The sequence below is a fragment of the Pantherophis guttatus genome, chromosome 5 (assembly GCF_059756535.1).
Source record: "Pantherophis guttatus breed Tessera chromosome 5, ASM5975653v1, whole genome shotgun sequence".
NCBI classification, from domain to species: domain Eukaryota; kingdom Metazoa; phylum Chordata; class Lepidosauria; order Squamata; family Colubridae; genus Pantherophis; species Pantherophis guttatus.
The window spans coordinates 77,145,245-77,168,826 of record NC_142067.1 but is presented as its reverse complement, the minus strand read 5'-3'; the positions used below and the strand labels follow the sequence as shown (position 1 = coordinate 77,168,826).

The following is a 23,582-nucleotide window of genomic DNA, read 5'->3' as shown; positions in this document are numbered from 1 at the left end:
AAAGAAAATACAACAGAGATGGAATCTAAGGACTAAATTGCTATATGAAGAAGAGTTTATACTGAAATTGAACGAAGAAGTCAAACGCTTCTTCATAGAAAACGGAAACCGAGAGACAGCCAAAGAAATTGTGTGGGATACTATGAAGGCTTATGTGAGAGGGGTTGCCATCTCATATACCGCCTTCAAAAACAAGGAAAAAAGAAAGACTAGAGAAGAGCTCACCAATAAGTTATCGCAAGCTGAAGATAAACTCCAGCAATGCCCGGGAGATAAGGCGATCAAACAACAGTGGTCGATGACGAGACATAGATTGAATCTATTGGACCAGGAGGAAATGGCGCAAAAAATAAAAAGATCCAAGCATTATTGTTTTGAGAACGCTAATAAGTCAGGGAGATGGCTGGCATATAAACTAAAAAAAGAGAAGGAAAAAAACCAAATATTAGTATTAGAAGACTCTCAGGGCAACTTGCTGACGAAGGAAGAAGACAAATTAGAGAGTATAAGAAAGTTTTATGAAGGTTTATATAAAAGTGAAGGAATTGTGTCAAACAAGGTAGAACAGTATTTGTTGGAAGCTAAACTACTGCTAATCCCTGAAGAAGAAAAGGAAATGTTAAATGAAAAGATCACTATAGAGGAATTAAAAACGGCCCTTTCTAAAATAAAGAAGAATAAAACTCCAGGCCCAGATTGTCTCCCCGGGGAATTATACCAAAAATTTGATGATGCTCTAAAACTAGAGTTATTAGAAATACTAAATGAGGCTCTGGTGGGTATCACAATCCCAGATTCGTGGAGGGAAGCGTATTTGACGCTTATACTGAAAGAAGGTGCCGACCCGAAACAGATATCCAACTACAGACCTATCTCATTGTTGAATGCAGATTATAAATTGTTCATGAATATAATTGCGGAGAGGTTCAAAAAAATTTTAAATCGGTGGATACATAAAGATCAAAACGGCTTTCTCCCAGGGAGACAGATCAGAGATAACTTGAGAACAGTCTTAAACACCTTTGAATACTACGAACAACATCCTGAAAAACAGCTGGCCTTAATGTTTGTCGATGCCCAAAAGGCATTCGACAACTTGAATTGGACTTTTATGATAAATCAAATTGACCTAATGGGATTCGGTACCAACTTCAGGAAGATGATCGAGAATATCTATAAAAACCAGAGGGCAAGCATACTAGTGAATGGAGACAGAACCCAGTTGTTTCAGATCCAAAAAGGAGTGAGGCAGGGATGCCCCTTATCTCCCTTATTATATATTTTGGCGCTAGAGGTGCTACTTAGAAAGATAAGAGCTAACAAAGATATTAAAGGATTAAAGATTAGGAACGAAATATTCAAAACCCAAGCTTTTGCTGACGATGTAGCCCTCATAATGGAAGACCCATTAGAATCCGGTGTAAAATTAATGCAGGAAATACAGGACTATGGAGAGGTGGCGGGCCTTAAACTCAATAAGGATAAAACTAAAATAATAGTGAAAAACATGACAGATCTACAAAAGGAAGAATTGGAAGATTTATTAGGCCTCCAGACAGTTAGGAAAATAAAATACTTGGGAATATGGATTACTGCGAGATTCTCCTCGTTAAAAGATGATAATTACATCCCCCTTCTGCAGAAAACACACCTAGACCTTGAAAGATGGAAAAAGCTCAAATTGTCTCTGATTGGTAAAATTGCAGCGATTAAAATGAATATCTTACCTAAAATTCTGTTCCTATTCCAAAACATTCCATTATCATTAGACAAAAAATTCTTTTTGGACTTGAACAAATACATCAGAAATTTTCTGTGGGAGGGCAAGAAATCGAGGATTTCTTTCAAGATACTACAAGGGAAAAGGAATTTGGGAGGTTTTGGGCTCCCTGACTGGGAATTATATCAAAAGGCGGCAAAAATAATCTGGATCAAGGAGTGGATCAAGTTACAAGATAGGAGAATCCTGATTTTGGAAGGACACGACCTCCTAGAAGGATGGCACTCTTACCTTTGGGATATAAAGAACAAGAAAAAATCCTATTTCCATAAACACAAAATTAGGGAGACTCTTATCCGCACGTGGGTCGAAATTAGACAGAGGATCTATACCAAGGTACCCAACTGGCTTTCCATTATGGAAGCGTTGGCGGCTCCAAACAGGAGAGATGATTATAAATGGGGTACATACAAGGACATCCTCGATGAAGAAGGGAAACTTAAATCGTTGGATCAATTGAGGGATCAGGGCCTTAACTTGGATTGGTGGAACTATTTTCAGATTAGCTCAAGATTCCAAAAAGATAGAGATAAATTTGGTATAGCAGCGAAACACGGAAACTTTGACAAAATTATTTGGGGAACAGATAAGAAAATGTTAACAAAAATTTATAACTTTCTATTAGATGAAGATAAGGCAGAGTCCATAGCAAAAAATCAACTGAACATCTGGGAAAAAAATCTAGGACACAGACTAAATTTTAATGATTGGGAGATAGCTTGGAATAGAAACTACAAAATAACCAAATCGACAACGTTTAGGGAAAATCATTACAAATTGTTACACAGGTGGTATCTAGCCCCAGCGAGGCTAGCCAAGATGTTTCCAAATCTCTCTCCCACATGTTGGAAATGTGAAAAAACGGTCGGCACCTTTTATCACCTATGGTGGACTTGCCCTGAGACTAAAAAGTACTGGTCCAAAATCCGACACTGGCTCTGCGAAATAACGGGACAGGAGGTAGTCCTAGCCCCAGAACTTTTCCTTCTAGGCATAACCGAAGAAGGCTTTAACAATAATAAAACCCAACTGATAATTCAGATCATAACTGCGGCTAGATTAGCCTTTGCAAAATGCTGGAAAAACAAACTTATCCCCTCAGAAGAAACTCTAATAAATAAGATCCTAGAGTGCGCAGAAATGGCGAAACTGACAAGTGAGTGAAAAACGAGGACAACTCAAAATATTATGATGTATGGGGTATTTGGTATCACTGGCTGAACAATAAGATGAAAACATGACTTTAGAATTTGACCTGGCACATGAATTATAGTTATATTGTATAGAATAATGTATAGTTAAGGATGAAGCTTTTTTTTTTAACTTTCGTTTCACTATATTGTATAAACACTGCACCTCCGAAAGGAGAGATAGATTGTACATTTTCTTTTTTGTTTTGGAAAACTCAATAAAGTATTTATAAAAAAAAAAAAGTTATTTTTGACTGGTCCTCGCACTTTTGACCAGTCCTCGAACTTACGACTGTCCTCACATTTTACGTTTTTTGCCCTATCTTATCACCATGGTGAAGAGAAGCAGTTGTGAAATGAATGATATGATTGTTAAGAATGCTGCACGGGCATAAATGTGAGGATGGTCATAAGTGTGAGGACCAGTCAAAAGTGTGAGGACCTGTCAGAAATGGCTTTTTTCAGCCCTCTGAGTAGTCCCTATACACATAGCCATGGCCACCCGGTCACATAATTTTCATTTCTCTACCACTTTATCCATTATCAGACTGAGGCAATTTAAATTCACCAATAAAACAGGGATATTTTTTAATATTTGTATTCTATGTTTTTTATCTTGGCTGTACACCACCCTGAGTCCTCAGGGAGAAGGGCGGTATATAAATTGGAAATTAAATTAAATTAAATTAAATAGACAGCAGTCTTTTTACATTCCTAATCTGAATTGTAAAATCCTTACCATCACAATTCAGTGGGTGGAAATGACATTATTATCAAATGTTTAGAAAACATTTAATCTTACAAGCATCTGAAAATTTAGTCATATCACTTTTCTTAGTCAAATTGGAGAAGGTACAGAATATGGATGAAGTTGTTTAGTTTTATGAATGCTTGAACAAGATAATATGCCAGTAATTAAGATAATATGCCTGTAATTTTTTTCCAGATTTTGCATACTTTTTCTACTTTTTTGGTCTATGACCTAAACTAATTTTCTTTTACTTGTTTTCAATGTATCTGCCACTCTATATTTATTTATTTATTTATTTATTTATTTATTTATTTATTTATTTATTTATTTATTTATTTGGTTGTTTGTTTGTTTGTTTGTTTGTTTGTTTTAGTGCAAAACCAAAGAAAAATAGTAAATCTTAACACACAAACTAATAACGATAATAATACCACTAATTATAATAGTACAACCAAAAAACTTAAACTAAATTTCTTCTTACATTATTTCAAAGTCTGCTAAAGAAACTCCTGTTTAACTCCTGCTAAAGATAGCTATTTTTTTATTTTTATGTCTATTAAATAAGCATGGAATTGCAATCATATTCTTCTTGATATTACTACTCTTAATGTGGCAATAGCCCATCACAATGCACCCACAGAACAAGGCTTCTCATTAAAGACAATATTTAATAAATACATATTTTTAGAGAATATGAAATTAATTGTCCACAATAATATAGATGGTGAGAAAAGTTTATTTCTCTCAAAACTTAAGGAAATGGCATAAAGTTAATTGCAGAACAGAACATAAATTTGTTTACCAAAAATCATTTTGGATACTCATATTATTCATATTATTTAATTGCAAATATTATCTACAGATCAAATGAAATATACAGTATATAAATATAAAATGAAGCACAGTAACAGTTTGCGGATGTATATTTAAACTCTAGATAAAAGCAAAATTATGGTTATAGATCAGCGGTTCTCAACCTGGGGGTCGCGACCCCTTTGGGGGTCGAACGGCCATTTCACAGGGGTCGCCAAAGCCCTCTCTCGCCCCCCCCGGCCTTCACTCATCCTCACTCTCTGCTCTGTTGGATCGCTGGCCGTTCGCTTACCCCGCCCACTCCCAATCTATTGCTGCCTCCGGAGTCCCAACTGATGGCTAGAGGGAAAAAAACTGTTTAAATTCTTGCCACGGGAATTTCAATACCCAGTTCTTTTACCCAATTCTCTTTCATTACCATTTGTGAATTATTATCAAAGTTAATAATTTTATAAATTTTGCTAACTAATCCCTTTGGCCCAATTTCATCTTTTATTATTCGAAATTTCTAATCAAAATTGGAATATGAACGGGGTTAGCAGAAAAATGAGGACATTATCAATAAGGATTAAAGAACATAATTATAAAGTTATTTGGAAGTGGTATTTGACCCCAATAAGACTTTTTCAAATGGATAATAAAGTGGATAAAATGTGTTGGAGATGTAAAGTGGAACTTGGGACATATGTTCATATGTGGTGTAAATGTAATGGGATTGAACTTTTTTGGTCTAGGATAGAAAATGAAATATTTGAAATGATTAAGAAGAGGGTCAAACTGAAATCGGAAACCATATTATTATTATTGAATGAAACAACATTAACAATTGGAGAAAGAGAATTGGTGAGGATTTTGGTTATAATGGGGAGAATTATAATTGCTAGATATTGGAAATTAAATGTTGACTTAAAATTAGAAGAATGGTATAATGAAACATGGAAATTTGTATTAAATGATAAATTGACTTGTGATATTAAAATTAGAAGTGGTATATAGAAAGAGAATGTTTTTTGGAACACTTGGCAACCATTTGTGGATTCTGCACTTGGGAGATTGGATGAATCGGCGCCAGTACCTTAGCAAAGAGATTTCTGGAAGAATTGAAGACTTTAATTTCCTAAAACTTCCTTTCCATTTGTATAGCACGATGGGGGAAAATTTTTTTTCTTTACTATTGATTTTTGTATTGTTTTTTCTTCTTTTTTCTGTTATTCTTTAACAATAAAAATACAATAAAAAATGTAAAAAAAAAATTCTTGCCGCGGGGCTTTGTTAAATTGCTGGCTCGCCCCACCCCTCCACACCACTATTTATTGCCAATAAATATTGGTGGGCGAGGGGCGGGCGAGCCAGCAATTTAACAAATGGTTCGGTGTTTTTTTGTAATTTTATTGGCCCGCGGAGCTTCAGCATAGGCTAATTAGCCCTTGATTAGATCGGCTCCCGACTCTCAGCTGATTTGCTCTCAGCTGTTTTGCTCACGGCTCTGCTGCTTGCTGGAGAGATTTTTTTTTCCCCTAGCTATGCTGAAAAACGAAACTGAAAGTAAAGCAGGCTTTGCTGTTGCTGCAATTGGAAAATTAGGCAGGCAGATTTCTTTTCTTTTTCCTCACCAAAAAAGGTAGGTGCAAACAATGGGAAATTTAGGGAAAAAGAGGAGAGTTCAAGATTTTAAAACACAAAAGAAAAAAAAGCTCTATTTAACTAGGGAATTGTAATAATTGAGATACTATTAATTATATATTCTGCTGAAAGCAGAAATGGTTAAGTTGTGGTTTGGAGGAATATATGGGGGAAATATTTGGTCTATTATTATTGGTAAATATAATTAATTGATTTGTAAGAAATTGGATTGCATGGAAATAATTGGAATATTCATGTTCATATTGATTAATATACAAAAAAGGTAGTTATATAACTAATTGATTTATATTAAAATATTGAATTTATATTAAACTGTAATATTACATAATTAACCAATGTGAGGATGGATATAAAAATAGATGACAATGGGAAGTGGTATAATATAGAATAGAAGGGAAAAATTGAATTTGATTAAGATTAGAGATGAGGATGAAGGGTAATATTGGTTTTTTACAAAAATAGATGAGGAATAAATATGGCAAAAAGGAAATATAGAAATTGTAAATTTAATTGAAATGACTAAATACTGTTTAAATTTGTGAACCGGCCAAATACTCTGTTCAAAGAAAATACATTGTATGTTTGTATGTGTGTTTCTAATTACTGTTATTTATTCATATTTGTTCTCTTTTATTCTTTAAAGTTTAACAATTCATTCTTTATCTTAATATCTTTATATTTGTTTGGGGTTGGCTTTCTTCCCTTTCATCTTTTTTATTGTACAGCAATCTTTCTCCTCAAACCTACCACCTCTAACTTTTCTTTCCTTCTTACTTTCTCTTCCTCCCCCTCTTCTTCTCCTCCCTACTTCCTCTTCCTTTCTCCTTCTCCTCCTCTCTTCCTCCCTCTCTTAGCCTCACTCCTACTCTAATTTCCCTTCCCTTCCTTCATCCCCCTCTATTGCTGTATCCTTTTATGCATATGGACTACTCAGAGGGCTGAAAAAGTTATTTCTGACTGGTCCTCACACTTTTGACCAGTCCTCGAACTTACGACTGTCCTCATATTTTACGTTTTTGCCCTATATTGTCACCATGGTGAAGAGAAGCAGTTGTGAAATGAGTGACATGGTTGTTAAGAATGCTACAATGGGCATAAATGATGACCAGTCATAAGTGCGAAGACCGGTCAAAAGTGCGAGGACCTGTCAGAAATCACTTTTTTCAGCCCTCTGGGTAGTCCTTTTGTGCATATGGACTACTCAGAGGGCTGAAAAAGTTATTTTTGACTGGTCCTCGCACTTTTGACCAGTCCTCGTATTTACGACTATCCTCACATTTTACATTTTTTGCCCTATCTTATCACCATGGTGAAAAGAAGCAGTTGTGAAATGAGTGACATGGTTGTTAAGAATGCTGCACGGGCATAAATGTGAGGATGGTCATAAGTGTGAGGACCAGTCAAAAGTGCGAGGACCTGCCAGAAATGACTTTTTTTAGCCCTCTGAGTAGTCCCTATACACATAGCCATGGCCACCCGGTCACATGACCAGCTAGCCACGCCCACCCAGTCACATGAACTCCAAGCCAGGCCCACAAAATAAGCCACGCCCACAGAACCGGTAGTAAAAAAATTTAGAACTCACCCCTGGTTGGGGTTCACCCCAACATGAGGAACTGTATTAAAGGGTCGCGGCATAGGAAGGTTGAGAACCACTGTTATAGATAAACAACCAACATCAAAATCTATCTGGTCACTTAAGGCTATACCAGTTTTCATTTACAGGAGACTTATCCAGACAATTTTTATTCAGGAATCTTATTTTTCTCTTTAAACATTATACTCTCTTGAAATAATATTACATTTGAATTATTTTCTTTATGGAAGAGTAATAAAAGGCAGACTAGCAACTTCCACCCCTGAAGCATAATTCATTAATTAATTTTTCATTAATTTCTATCAGTAGGTCTATTTGAATTGTTAGATCCTATCACAGATTAAAAAATTATTTTCCCAAAAACAGAAATATTGAGAGATTGGAAACTGAATATATGCCAATGTGATATGAAAGAAGAATGATTTAAAATACAATAACTTTAAGACTATAAAATTTTGAAAAAGTGATTGCACCTGCAGTTTATTTGCCAAAAAGAAAACAATAAGCAATGATTGCATGAACAGCAAAAGGACAATTATATCCCTGAAAAGGAAGTGTAGCAATAATTGTTTTCAGAAAAACTATGCATTCCCCCTGTAATTTCAGTTTTAACAAATGAAGGTTGCAATGAATATTTTAAGATGGAAAACACTAGAAATTCACATAAACAGAATATAACATCATAATACTCCAGATATTTCCAAGAGTAAAATTACTAATAATTGACAGCTGATATCTAACCTGATTTAGTTATATAGGAAATTTATCTGACTACCTGAAACCAGCTGAACTCTAGATAATTTACCAAATTTATTAATAGATACTAAAACAAAACAAAATGATTAAAATAATAACAAAAATATCAGGCAAAAAATATGAACTAATAAGAAGGGGAACTGCTAATACAGTTATTATAAATATTCTGGCTGATTATTATAAAAATACCTTTTATATAGTTTTTTTAAAAAAACAACTGTTTTAATGCCATTATTTATATAGATGCTATTGTCTTATTTTAGGATAAGCTTTAATTCTTGATTGTTCTTATTTTTTCTTTTGTACACAATTCTGGCTCCTCTAGGAAGTAGAGCAGTATAACAGCAAAACAACATAATATTTGTATATGTAGATTAGTTATGTACAGGTAATTCTCATTTTATAATCACAATCAAGCCCAAAATTTCTGTTGCTAAGCAAAGCAGTTGTTAAGTGAGTTGCACCCCATTTTATGACATTTTTTGCCACAATGATTAAGCAAATCACTGCAGTTAAGTAAATTATGCAGTGGTTCAACAAACCTGGATTCTTCCATTGACTTTGCTTGTCGGAAGCCAACTGGGAAGGTTACAAATGGTGATCATGACCCCAGGAAACAACTATCATAAATATCTGTTTCTCCGAAAATAATTTTGGGTCTTATTTTCTTTTGGGCCCCAAAAGCACTAGGTGTCAGACCTGGAAGCCATCTTTTATCTTTGAGCCTTCAGGCCTGCCACAAATTCTACTGTGGGAAAATGGGGGGGGGGGATTGTATGGAATGAAGATGATATGTAGTCAAAATAACATTCTTTCCAAAAAGTCAAGGCTGTTATGCCCTGCAGCTGTGCTGAGCAGAATGAGGAGGTATCTTCTGTTCCAGAGGGTCCTGATTGGTTCATGTGATGGACATGTGGGTGAAGGCAAGGACTTGAACTTTCTTTTGAGTGAGGAAAACCCAGAAGCTCTCAGATTCAGATTTTCCCAGATGTGCCAATATGACATCTCTAATAAAAATTAGCTCCAAGGAAACTCAAGCCTCGGAGTTTGATTTCATTGGGAGTGTTACTTGGAACCCTGACATTAACCCGAATCCCCTTTCCAACTAAAGCAGCACCCCAAAATTTGAGGTCCTGAGCCTCAAGTGTCAGCCCGACACCGGGCGGCACAAAGACTCGGGAAAGATGGAGGAAGAAAAGAATACCATGGAAGGAGTAGCAGACAATGGCTCAGCAACCCCTGTTGAGACCCTCTATTCTCCTTCCCCAGCCATGGAGGAAGCCATAAAAGCTGCAGAAGCCGAATGCCAGCTGGGCACCTGACGCACGGAGCTGATGCCAAAGGGGAGATTGCGACCAGACCTGACTCTGCAAGGTGAAGCTGCAGGAATTACCCCAATCCAGGAATTGCTGTTGGAACTACGAGTGGAAGCAGGACAAGCCTCAACCCTCAGCTGGGGAGAGCCACAGCAGACACGCCACAGGCGTTCTAGGGAATGGGGCTTCCCGCCACCATTGAGCAGCCAGTCACTGGCCAGTTTCCCAGAGCAGTTGAATCAACTCAGCATGAGTGGGATGACTCATCCCCCTGGCACCAGGCAGCTTAGATGGATATTGGCACAACTGACGTTCACCTGTCTGGGTGAGGGAGTTGCTACATAATGGAGCAGAGTATCAGCCCCTTTCCATTCAGCACCAAGTGGCTCGACTCACAGTCTTACTCCCCAAACCTGGCTGGCTGTGAGTTCCATCCACCCCGGGGCACAAGTGACCCAGCAACCAGCTCTTTTGAGCCAGCCCAGCCATGGAATGCAGGGCCTGCCACATGGATTCTGGAATCTACCTGCCCCACAGCATCAACCCGGGTTCGGGTTGCCACCAACAAGCCAAATCCCTCCCAGATGGACTTTCTACCCAGGGCAAGGATGGGTGCAATGCCAATGGACACCAGCCCTGCTCCAGCAGCCGATGGTGTTCCAACAGCTAGGTCCTTTCCAGCAGCCAGCTGTTGCACCACAGCAAGCTCCTGTCCAGCCGCAGCCACATCTGCAACCTCAAGCCATAATCCCTTAACAAATCCAGGCTCAACAACAGGTGCTGGTGGCTCCGCAACAGGTCCCAGCCCGGCAGCAAGGGCCTGGTCAACCACCCATGCAAGCCCAGCTGCTGGTCCCGCCAGCTGCTCCTCCCCCACAGTTTCAGGCAACATTCGATGGGACTCCTGGGAAGTTGGCATACTTCCTCAACCACATCTGGGCCCACATCGACCAATATGGAAATCAATATCCATCTGATTGGGAATTGATTTCCACCATCGCGGATGGCATGAACAAAGGAGAGACGTTGGAATGAATAGCAGAGCTTCACGACGAAGAGACCCCTGAGCTAGAAGATGCCAATGAATTTGTCTAACTGATGCAGGTCAGATTCAACAACACTGCCCAACAAGTGGCAGCTGAAACCCAAATTTAAATCCTGAAGCAAGCTGGCAGACCCGCAAAGGAATTAATATGGGAGTTTCAGAGACTGGCCAGAGCATCTAATAGTGCACACCTTCAAAGAGGCCCTGGACCCAGACCTCAGGCAAGCCTGCAGCATTAGGGGAGTACCAGACCAGATACAGTCGTGGTACAACACTGCCATCATTCTGGACCTGGAGATTCACCCTCACAGAAAACCAGCTGTGGATAAGCCTGCCAGGAGACCACTTGGGCATCAGACCCACTGTTAGGATATGGTTTGAGCCTAACAAGTTGTCCAGGCAATATATGTGTTCTGTAACTTTAATCTGAAAATGTATTATGTGACTTTAAAGGTTTTCTTGCTGATTCATTGTAATGCTGAGTCATGCTGTAATTAGGTAATGACTGGTTGTAACGTATTTAAGCAAGGTACTGTAACGTATTCAGTTGATGATAAGCTACCATAGTGTGTGGAGTTGCGATCATTGTGCTATCATCATTGGATGGATCTGCTACCATCGTAGTTTGTGAACCAGAGTGAGTTTGTTATTCTAACCAACTACTGTTTGTGTGGTAAGAAGATTTTTGTATCACTGGACTGATTTAACTGGCAAAGACTTGGATTGATTTAAAGAGTATGAAATTGTTTTTTCACTATGAAATAAACTTTTGGTAAACCAGTTTGCATATCTCTTATTCATTGCTCTCAGCAACGTTTCTCTGTGCTCTACACTCTGCTGGTTGGTAACACAACAACAATATCCTTAACATTGGTTATGGGCCCAGAGCCAACCAGAACTAACTAGGATTGTTAAGAGCTAAACTGAGAGTTAATGTGAATAGTACAAACTGTGTTTGTGATATACAATCCAAGTGAAGATGGCACTAGAACAAGCAGCAAATTTTTCCATGATAACCCGGCTGGATGGAACAAATTATGTATCCTGGTCTACAAAATGTAATCTACTTTTGCGTAGAGAAGGACTGTGGGACATAGTTAATAATCCACCGAATGTAACAGCATGGGATCCTGCCTAGCTCCAACTCCCATTCCCTAAACCCAGTCTCCCGCCAAAGAAAACGCCACGGAAACCGCTAGGCAAAGGATGGGGTGTCAAACAGGCTGTAGAAGTCCTGCTCCTTCCCAATGAAGCAGAGGGAACTCCAGCCAACGAATCTCCTCCAGTCTCCGTGGGGGAGAGCAGTGACGATGACAACCTGATGGTAAATGAAGCCATCCACCCCTTTGCCCTCAAAATCAAGTTAGTAGTCCCAAAGACAGGGGTCCAAGGGGAAGTAGAAGCCAAAATAGATCCTGGTTGCACATGATGCCTAATCAGTCTCCCCATAGTTGAACAGTTAGGCATACACACGAACAAGTCTGCTGGGCTCAATACTTCAGGCACTTCAAATTTGAGCTGAAATATATACCAGCAGGAAGAAACCTGTTGGCAGACGCCTTATCGAGAAAACCTCAATTTGACAGCTGCTGGGAGGAAGTAGTCCATGCCACTATTCATCCCACACAATCTGCTGCACAAGTCATCACCAGGAGCCAAGCCAGGCGACCATCCAACCCAAACCGGGATGGATTGACAGCTAAGTTGAAAGCGGTCCTACCAGCTAACCCTTGGCTCACGGACAATAAAGTCGTCTTGACCATGAAGGAGGGACTAACATGGAAGGGATCCAAATTGTATGCCCCTGCAAGTCTGAGGCTCGAAGTATTCCAGCGTAGCGACGACTCCAAACTGGCTGGCTACTTTGGATTCCTGAAGAGCCTACACCTCACTAGGAGGCCATTCTGGTGGCCAAAAATGAAAGCAGAAGTGGAAGACTACATAAGGAGCTGTGCTACATGTGCAGCAATGAAAACGAGACCTGAAAAACCACCTGGCCTCCTACAACAAGTGGCAAGCCCCAGCAGACCTTGGGAAGAAATTGCAATGGACTTCATAGTCAAACTCCCAGAAAGAGGGGGAAACACAGTAATTTGGACAGTTATTGATTTGTTCTCTAAACAAGTTCATATCACTGCTTGCTCTGGACTACCATCCGCAAAGAAACTCACTAAGCTATTCATCAAACATATCTACCGCCTACATGGAATACTCCACCGCATCATCTCAAACCAAGGAGTCCAGTTTACAGCCAAGTTCTGGAGATAATTCTTAAGGTCTGTCGGGTCCATACAAAGTCTTAGCTCAGCTTTCCATCCAAGCACGAACAGAGCAGCGGAATGCGTGAATGCGATGGTGGAGCAGTACATAAAATGCTATGTGGATTACCAACAAGAGAACTGGACAGATCTGTTATGTTTGCAGAGATGGCTTACAACAGTGCAGTGCACAGCAGCACTGGACTGACCCCTTTCCAGGTCACCAGTGGCATGGAGTTTGTCCCCGTGCCTGAACTACCCAGAGAACCCCCTTCTTCCATGTCTTAGGCAGAATGGATGGAATCTTTAAAAAAGGGATGGGAAAATACCAAAAAAGCACTGTCAGAAGTGGCAGAAGAATATAAAAAACAGGCAGAAAATCACTATTCTCTCCAACCCACCTCCTGTGCAGAAGATAAGGTTTTTCTATCAACCAAATACATATGGTTGAGTCTGCCTAGCAAGAAATTAGGGCCAAAATTCCTAGGTCCTTTCCCAATAGTTAAAATAATTAACCCAATGACAGTTCAGCTTAGCCTCCCCCGCAACCTAGGGAAAATACACCCTGTATTTCACTGTTGCCTGCTGAAACCAGCAGTTGGGTCCAGTATAAGACCTCAAACCCAACCACCTCCTCCTCCTATAGTTGTACAAGGAGAAACCCATTATGTAGTCAAGAAAATTTTGGATTCTAGGCTATATAGGGGTCAATTACAATATTTTGTCTGAAGCTACATGGGTCAAGAGTTGGAATGTAAAGGCAGATAGGCTAGTCAAACAATTCCGCAATACCTTGATAAGCCAAAGGGTCCCCCTGTGAGGGGACAGGTGGTTAGGAGCATGATTAACCCCCTGTATTATTCTCTTTCCAAGACACTATTCTCTTCTGAGGGGGGGAAGCCTGACAGATCTGGAAGCCATCTTTTACCGTTGAACTTTCAGGCCTGCCACAAATTCTATTGTAGAAAAATGGGAGGGGGGATTGTATGGAGTGAAGATGATATGTAGTCAAAATAACATTCTTTCCAGAAAGTCAAGGTTGTTGTGCCCTGCAGCTGTGCTGAGAAGAATGAGGAGGTATCTTCTGTTCTGATTGGTTCATGTAATGGACATGTGGGTGAAGGACAAGGACTTGATGTGAAGGTTCCAGCAGATGCCCTAATTCAGTGATGGCTAACCTTTTTGCCATCGCATGCCAGGAAGGGGGGGCGGGGGAGATTCGCACATGCGTGTGCCCCTACCCATAATTCTATGTGCCCTGCCCTGCACATGTGCACACAACCCCCCCTCTCCACCATCCCGCTCCTGGCACGTGATGGCCTGGTAGGCCCGTTTTTCTTTCTTACCTGGCTCCAGATCTTCTCTATGCATCTGGGAAGGGTGAAAAGAGCCTTTCCCACTCCCTCAGAGGCCTGAAAGGGCCCATTTCCCAACTCCCAGTGGTACAGGAAGTGACTTTTTTGCTGTCCCCAGCCTCCAGAGACTCCTAGAGAGGCTCTGGAGGCTGGGGACAGCAAAAAAAGTCACTTCCTGTCTCACCGGGAGTTTGGAAATGGGCTGTTTCAGGCATCCGGAGGGCCTCCGAGGGAGTGGGAAAGGCTGTTTTCGCCCTCCACAGATGCATAGAGAGGATCTGGAACCAGGTAAGAAAGAAAAATGGGCCTTCCCATCCCCTCAGGCCCTCCGGAGGCAGGAAACAATCTGTTTCCCGAAAATCAGCTGGCCAGCGCGCGCATGTGCGCCAGAGCTGAGCTGGTGTGCCGACTGATATGGCTACCCGTGCCACCTGTGGCACGTGTGCCATAGTTTCGCCATCACGGCCCTAATTAAATCATGAGTCTCAAGCCAAGTTTCAAAAGGAATCCAATGATTTATTAGGAGCAGCATGCCGGCATCTACTCGAGTGAGGTTTGCTCTGCCGCATGTAAATTACAGCCCACCTTTGACTCTGTTCCCCCCTCCTTTCATTCTGTGTCATAAATCACATTCTCCAACGAGGCACTCCCGCGAGCTGTAGAGACACGCCTCACACCCCAGCTTTGGTAATCAGAAATTCACCGTTGGAAGAAGGTATGCGTGGAATGTGCTCCCCCCTAGAGCAGACTAGAAATGCTTTTGCAAGTTGACATCAATTTTCTTTTGGATGAGGAAAACCTGGAAGCTCTCAGATTCGGGTTTTCCCAGATGTGCCAATATGATATCTCTAATAAAAATTAGCTTTGAGGAAACTCAAGTCTCAGAGTTTGATTCCATTGGGGTTGTTATTTGGAACCTTGACACTAGGGCTTAATTTCTGTGGGTCTTACTTTTTTCCCCATGTACAGGAAGCTCACATCTTCTGCTTGCTCATGGTGGGGTAGGAGGCTGCGCAGCTTGCCACTGCCACTGCCATGAGGTAGGGGGGATGGAACTGCCCCATGTACCCTACACTGGCTTACTTCAGGGCCCCTGGAGCAAGGCCATCCATGCCCCGATACCTGCCTCGCCTGGCAGCTATAGCACCAACTGCTTGGCCTTCTGCTCCATTGCAGCCACAAGCAAGTAGAAGTGGGCTGGTGGCCATGTGGGCTCCTGCTGCACATGGCTTCCAGTGCTGCCACTGTGAGGTAGGTGTTGGGGCATAGATGGCCTGGCTGTGGGGGTCCTCAGGTAAGCTGGTGCAGGGCACATGGAGCAGTTCCACCCTGCCACCTCACCTTGTGGCAGTGGCAACGTGAGCAACCAGATGGAATGGGTTGGTGGCCGGCTGTGCAGGCTCTTAAGCAGGGTGTCAGTTCCGGCATGCCAGGTGGCCCAGGGCTGCCATTCCAGCAGGGATCATGATGGGGAACACGGCATGAGTAGCAACGGGCCCACCGGGGGGGAATACGAACTGCGACCACCCGTTAGCCTCCAGGACAGTTGCAATCAATCTCCAACACAATGAGCTGGAACTGACTGCCTCTTCAGCCAGCATCTTGGAGCGAGCGGCGAAAGTGTTCTCAAACAGCTGAGAGGCAGAATGCCGCAGCCACATCTGAGCTGCGGAGAAGCAAAGACGCAGCAGCGTGCCCAGCTGGGAGGCGGGCACAAGAAACTTCCGGGGCACAAGGGCTGGGACCACGTGTGTGGATGGAGCGGTGTTAGATGCTTTAAAAGGTGGCAGGGAGCACAGAGCAATAGTTCTAACAATATCTTCATTTGATTAATTGTGGTGATCAGTACATGCCAGTTTGGATAAGCAGGATTTTAACCATCATTTGTGTTTGGCATCCTTACTTTCCATCCAAACCAGTGTACAAGGAGAACCGATCCCTGCTTACCCAGAGAGATGGCTTTGCTTGGAAGGGTTCTAAACTGTATGTGCCCCAGGCTGTCTGATTAGAAGTGCTCCATCACTGCCATGATGATCGCTCAGCTGGCCATTTCGGGTTTCTTAAAACCTTGCATCTAACTAACTGACAATTCTGGTGGCCTCATATGAAAAAAGATATAGAGGAGTATGTGAGAAGTTGTGTTGTATGTACTACCATGAAGATTTGCCCCAGAAAACCTTCCAGCCTGTTACAAACAGCGGCAGCCCCAGTGGGACCCTGGGAACAGATAGCCATGGATTTTATCATGGGCCTACCAGAAAGCCAGGGCCATAAAGTAATCTGGATAGTGATAGATCTATTCTCAATGGAGAAGGCCCATTTCATAGCCTGCTCCAGCCTCCCCTCTGCCAGAAAGCTGGCCAAATTATTTATCATCCATATATATTGACTCCATGGCATTCCTCAGAGGGTGATCTCCAATTGAGGGGTACAATTTACCACCAGGTTCTGGCGGGAGTTCCTGACCAGGGTGTGATGACAGAGCCTGTGTTCAGCATTCCACCCCACGACCAATAGAGCTGTTGAAAAAGCAAATGCGATGGTGGAACGTTATTTGCATTGCTATGTTAAACATCAGCAAACTGATTGGTCTGATTTACTCCTGTTTGCTGAAGTAGTGTATAATAACGCAATCCACAGCAGTATGGGGTTTACTCCACTCCAGATGGCTACTGGCAGGGAATTTGTTGCAATACCTGAGTGTTCCTGGGTGAGCCCAGAGGACATGGGAGTCCAAGGGTGGGTGGAACAGATGCAGCATGTGTTGAGGGTGGTACGAATGGCGTTACAACAGTCAGCCATGGAATATAAACAGCAAGCGGACAAAAGATGGAGACTACAACCCCCCCTTCTGTATATGACAGCTAGTATACCTTTCTACAAAATATCTAAAATTGAACATGCCCTGTAGAAAACTTGGTCCTAAATACATCGGCCCATGTCCCATCGTACGGGTTATTAATCCTGTTATGGTACAAATCTGTCTACCCCTGTTGGGTAAAACCCACCTGGTCTTCCATTGCAGCCTGCTCCATCTGACCCAGGCAGCTCAAATCAGAGGATCCCTTGCTAAGTCACCGCCTCCCATCATGGTAGGGGACCAACACTACAAGGTGAAGAAGATACTAGACACCCGGTGGCATAGGGGATGGCTCCAATATCTGGTATTGTGGAAGGCATACCCTTTATCAGAGGCCTCGTGGGTACCTAGCCACGATGTAAGGGTTCCTTGGCTGGTTGCCAGGTTTCACCGGCAGCACCCAATGAAACCAGGGGGGCTAAATCGTGAGGCCACTCACCGTAATCTTTGTGTTCCAGGTGCTGTCCCCGTGGTAGGAGGGCCACATGTCAGCATATCAGTTCTGGCGCACTCAGCAGCCTGGGGCTGCCATTCCGGCAGGGACCACGATGGGGAACACAGCATGAGTAGCGATGGGCCCACCAGGGGGGAATATGAACCATGACCACCTGTTGGCGTCCAGGGCAGCTGTAATCAATCTCCAGCACAATGACTTGGAATGGACTGCCTCTTCAGCCAGCATCTTGAAACAAGCAGCGAAAGTGTTCTCAAACAGCTGAGAGGTGGAATGCCGCAGCCACAGCTGAGCCGCGGAGAAGCGGGTCATGAGGGCTGGGACCGCATGAGTGGATGGGGCAATGTTAGATGCTTTAAAAGGTGGCAGGGAGCACAGAGCAGCAGATCTAACAATATCTTCATTTGATTAATTGTGGTGGTCAGTACATGCCAGTTTGGATAAAGAGGATTCTAACCATCATTTGTGTTTGGCATCCTTACTTTCCACCCAGAACCTGACATCGGGCTTATTTTGGGAGTAGGTGTTCTGCCCCAGCTCCGGATTCCCAAGGATTGTGATGCACACCAACGGTCCTTATCAAAGTTATAATGTACCAAGAATAAACAAAGTCCAGCAAAGGTTGGCAACCAGCCCAGAAAACAAGATACGGTAAGACACTCATTCTCCAAAATGCTCAGTAATAATTACACGTTGTTTCCAGCAAGAAATTACTAAATGCATGCAACTTAAATAGGCTAAGGGAGTGGCCAATTATCCTCAAACCTTACTCTCGAGGAGACCTCCTTCTCCTGAGTAGCCACTCCTGCCTTTTGGCAGCCCTGCGTGCTCGAGCATTGAGGAGAGGCTCCTCCACTTCACTCTCTCCACTTGAAGGAGCTTCTGGAGGTTCTGAAGGCCCTAGCTGAGTCTCTGCCTCTGTCACATCCTCTTCAGCCTCCTCGTTGTCCGACGTGAGTGCCGGCTGCACAGGCTGCTGGCGCGACCCACCAGCCTCCTGGTCATCGGGATCAGCCACGATCCGTGCAGACTGCTGGTGGGCCACAACAATAGGGCTTATATTAGGCACACTCATAAAAACATGCTAGGTCTTATTTTCAAGATAGATCTTATTTTTTGGGAAACAGGGTACATGCCAACTGTCAAGTGTCTGAATTTTGATCATGTGACTATGGGGATACTGTAATGTTCATAAGTGTGAAAACTGATTATAACTCATTTTTTTCAGTGCCATTGTAATTTCAAATGGCCACTAAATAAATAATTGTAAATTGAGGACTACCTGTACAATAGTATAATGACTGGCATACATATTGATCTTTTCATAACTTTCAGGGATTATATAGGAGAGTCACAAAGATTTATTTATTTCACTTACATATCAGAGTATTTTTTAAGATGTAAAACCAATTTCACCGCTACCATCCCAGTTTCTAATAGAGAGGAAGAGAGAGCAAATGAAAAAATGAGTATTGTGATAGCACTACCACACATACTTAAGAGTGCAATTTGCTTTATGACATCACAGCATGCATGCCAACATTTTGTCATTCGCTCTCTAGCTTCTCAGTTTCAAGGTACACTATTTGAATGTGGGATCTATCTAATATCAGAATTATTGGATAGTACCAAATAATTGCACTAATTAACGAAATTCTGCCCATCCAATTTTCCATACAAAGCTAGGAACACTTTTCTTATTCATTCCTTCAAATGCATTAAATAAAGTTGAGGGTAAAATATTCTAAGGAAAAACTATGACATAAATATTATGTAATGGAATCTGTTATTATTGAAATTGTTTTTATGTGTTTATACATTAAGTAGAAGCATTTACAAATATATTCCAGAACAGTTTAGCAATGCCACACCTCAAACTTAAATTACACAATAGCTCTATTTCCATGTCAAATTATTATTAATGTAATACATTGTGTGGACCTATACTGCAAAAGTACAATTTTCTTAATTCATATTCCATTTTATTATTTTTGTTTCTGGAAATATACAAACATAGTATACAAGTGTTGTTTATAAGAGCAACAATATTTCAATATATGGCAACAACCTACTAAATGGTCTTCAAAAATAAAAGTAATTTTTTTTTAACTCTAACCCTAACCCTTACTCTTTTAAGCAACTTCTCCAAAAATCTACACATGGTATCTACAACATGGTGGAAAGCGTAAATGTCACTTGGCTTGGAGCCAATGTACAAAGAAAGATTATTTTCTTTTGCCTGGAAAACTGAAATAATCCATGTACCTAAGACACCTTCCTTCTAGTGATATAGCAACAATTTAAAATCTGAATCATTCAAGCTAAAACAATGTATTTCAATTTTAGGACCGCTTAAGCACAGAACATTCCTAAAATGTTGAAAACAGCATCAAACACTTCTACCAAAATTGGGACAACTCATCTTGAACTCAAGCAACTTGAAATTTGGTTTGCACCCACTGATTTCCTTCTATTCTGCAAAGTATCACTTGATTGCTAAACAGAGGAAGGAGATTCACAATTAAAAAATGAACAAACCAAAAGACACAAGCATGAGATTAGTATTTTATTTTTTACTTAATATTGAATTATTTATTTAATAAAGCATATAATTTTATGCATTTTAAAAAGGACATGTAGAATTCCGGTTATATATACATTTAAAACTGAGGAATAAAAGATTCCCTCAAGTTTGCAAGTTATGGATTTAAATATTAATTTAAGATAGCAAATAAATCTGAAGATATTTCACAAAGCATTTTCAAAGCATACAAGATTAAATCCACATATGCTGCTGAAATGAAGCACAATAAAGCAGCACTGAGATAATCTAAAGCTAAAATGATGGTGTATGATTTATGATTAAGCATTGTTACCTGCAGAGCAAGGGGCTTCCATCTCATATTTTTCAGTAAAGCTGGTGCTGAGGTAAGCATGCTCTGAGGTCGCTTTTTCAAAGTTAAGATAACACCACTCGGATCCTCTCGTAGTGCATTCACCAAATTTTTCAACTGCCACCCCACCTGGTAACCAGCAAAATTATTACAATAAAGTTGAGATAAATTATTCACAGCGTAATCCTCTCTTTTTAATAAGATTAGTAAAATCATTAGATTTTGCAGACTGCTGTTTAAAATTTCACAGTTGTCATCACTAAAGCATGCTGTTTAAAATCAGGATTACTGGAATGCATTAGAATGGGTTATCTGATTTTTAAAATTAGAGAATATATCACTGGTTCAAACTGGGGAATTTATTCTTATTTTTCTGAGTTATTTCAATAATTAGTTCAAACTAGTTAGAGTTGAGCAGTGAAACACTCCCAGATAGAGCTAAAAATAAATATTTCCCTACAACTTAGCTAGCATTATTTTAGCTGCACAGTCACATTTAATTGTGCTCTAAAATTAACCATGCTATTAATCCATCATTTCAGTGGGCATTAATTTTATAAAATTAATCATTATTCTTTCAGACTGACCAAAGGAAAGGAAAAAACAAACACTAAAATGCCCGTCTTTTTGTAACAAAAATCTAACTTTCAAATTGTTCAAAATGTATTAATAAGTGCACACAAACACACACATATATAAATTAGCTTTGATTATGCAGACATTGTAGTATTACAGATACAGTACAGGAAGTCCTAGACTTATGACCACAATTGAGCCCAAAATTTCCAATGCTAAGCAAGACAGTTATTACTGGTAAGTGAATTTTGCCCCAATCTTGCCACAGCTTGTAACTTAGTAATATGGTTGTTAAATGAATCTGGCTTCCCTATTGATTTTGCTTGTCAGGAGGTAACAAAAAGTGATCACATGACACACCCAACAACTTTCCCAATAACTCTTTAGGAGGTGACTAGACAAGGGAATGCTTTCCCCTTAGTTTCTACTTCAGCTTGCTGAATTGAATACAAAATAACTTTGCAAACTACAATCAACTGGCAGCTTACAGCAAAATTTTCAAACATTTTCAAAAGATAATTGTGAAATCAGTGGAATGCTTATACTACAGTGAAGATCACTTATACTATTTCCTATTGAATCCCTATAATGAACAGACGTATACTCTTGAAAACTGTAGAACAGAGAACTATATGATTTTTCTTAAAACCCTTATCATTAATTTTCCCCAATCATTTGATGAAGAACCAGCATAAAGGAACTCAATACATCTAATAATGGGATAGTGATCTAAACAATAGAAACATACTTGAATATCTAGGCAAAATTTCTCCAACCCTGTGTCCTTCAAATATATTGGACTACTACAGCTTCCAGAATTTGAGAAAGCTTAGTTTATAGATTCAATTATATCAAATCAGATTTTTTTATTATTACGGTTCACTGAAGCCTCATATATTTTACAGTATATATTATTTTTTCGACCTCATCTGGACATCAAATATGCAAATTTGAGTTTAACATTTATGTACTCTCCCCAGCTCTTCTCAAAATCTGAAATCAATTTAACTAGCAGTTTTAAGTATCAAAAATCTGACCCAAATCGAAATAGATTTCTGCTGATAGTCAGAGTAAGGTTTGTTGCTGAAGGTAAAAAATTCTGACAAAACTTCACAGTAACAGGTGGACACAGTAACAGGTGGACACTATAATTAAGTGAAGCACAAATATAGTAATAGATTCTCACGGAAAGTTACTCCATCATTCATGTGGCACCTTAAATACAAGAACCCAAAGTCTCTCTTTGCCAGAATACATTAGCTCCAGGATACTTCCAAATTGACCTTTCTGTAAGTCAATTACCCACTTTGTTGCTCTTGACTCTAACTAGAAACAGTGGCCTTCCCAGGAATTGGATGTTATGAGTTGGTCAAAGAGTTGGTCCTGATGTCAGCTTACTACTGCTGCTAAAACCAAAATATTCTTAATCTCCTTTTGGGAGATTTGGGAGAATAAATTCTCATTCAAAAGATTTCATCAAAATCATCTGATTTTTTTTTAAAATTAAAAAGTACTCAATTTGCAACATTAAAAGGATTTTTCTGAATGTATTCTAATAAAAAAAAGATGCTCTATTAGAAATTAGAAATACTAACCCAAATGTCTGATTCTGACAAATAGCATGTCAGTAAGGTTGCATCACTTACATGCAAAGATAAGAGACACATCTTTCATTAGTGCTGAGAGGCTGAGGAGAAGGCATTGCGTGCTTGCCAAAAGGTCTTTCTGACAACCTCACCTGTAGCAGAGATGAGAATGTCAACTGTCTCTAGCCCCTAATTCTCCTTAAACATTGCCAAATGAGGAGCAGCACTGGCAGACTTTCTAAGGCTCTAAGCCTAAAGCAGAGAGGGAAGGAGGGTGGGAGAGAGATATCTAATCCAACCTCTCTCTCTCTCTCTGTGTGTGTGTGTGTGTGTATGTCAGAGAGAGAGGGGGGAGGGAGGGAGGGAGACAGAGAGAGATGTGGCTTCTTGGGGGTGCATTTTGGAGAAGTGTCAAGAGAAATGCTAAAAGGGCAATCAGTTTGGGATTAAATTCCAAATGAAATTGGGTCTTCAGGGTATGGAGACATGAAGAACTTTCAACTGCAGGTTTCTAAAAATCTTATTAAAAGTAATGTCTAGAGGCAGCTCTTTAACTCATTAGTCCAGAGGGAGCAAAAGAGATAGGGTCCCAATGAGGGTCTTAGCTATTTAGTTTAGGAATAACAGAATAACAGAGCTGAAAGGGACTTCGGAGGTCTTCTAGTCCAGTGGATCCCAAACTTGGCAGCTTTAAGACTTGTGGACTT

General features: G+C 40.5%; 1 protein-coding gene across 5 annotated transcripts in view; it reads right to left on the bottom strand.

Moving 5' to 3' along the window:
* Window positions 1-23,582, bottom strand: part of CNKSR2 (connector enhancer of kinase suppressor of Ras 2) — a 452,425-nt gene that overhangs the window by 270,442 nt on the left and 158,401 nt on the right. For 3 of the 5 annotated variants that reach the window (XM_087871349.1, XM_060686725.2, XM_087871351.1), the window contains exon 9: window positions 20,696-20,842. The exons of the other annotated variants lie outside the window; for them this stretch is intronic. In XM_087871349.1, coding sequence (XP_087727475.1) covers window positions 20,696-20,842 — 147 coding nt within the window. The remainder of the gene's footprint in view (window positions 1-20,695; window positions 20,843-23,582) is intronic. 5 annotated transcript variants of the gene reach the window in all.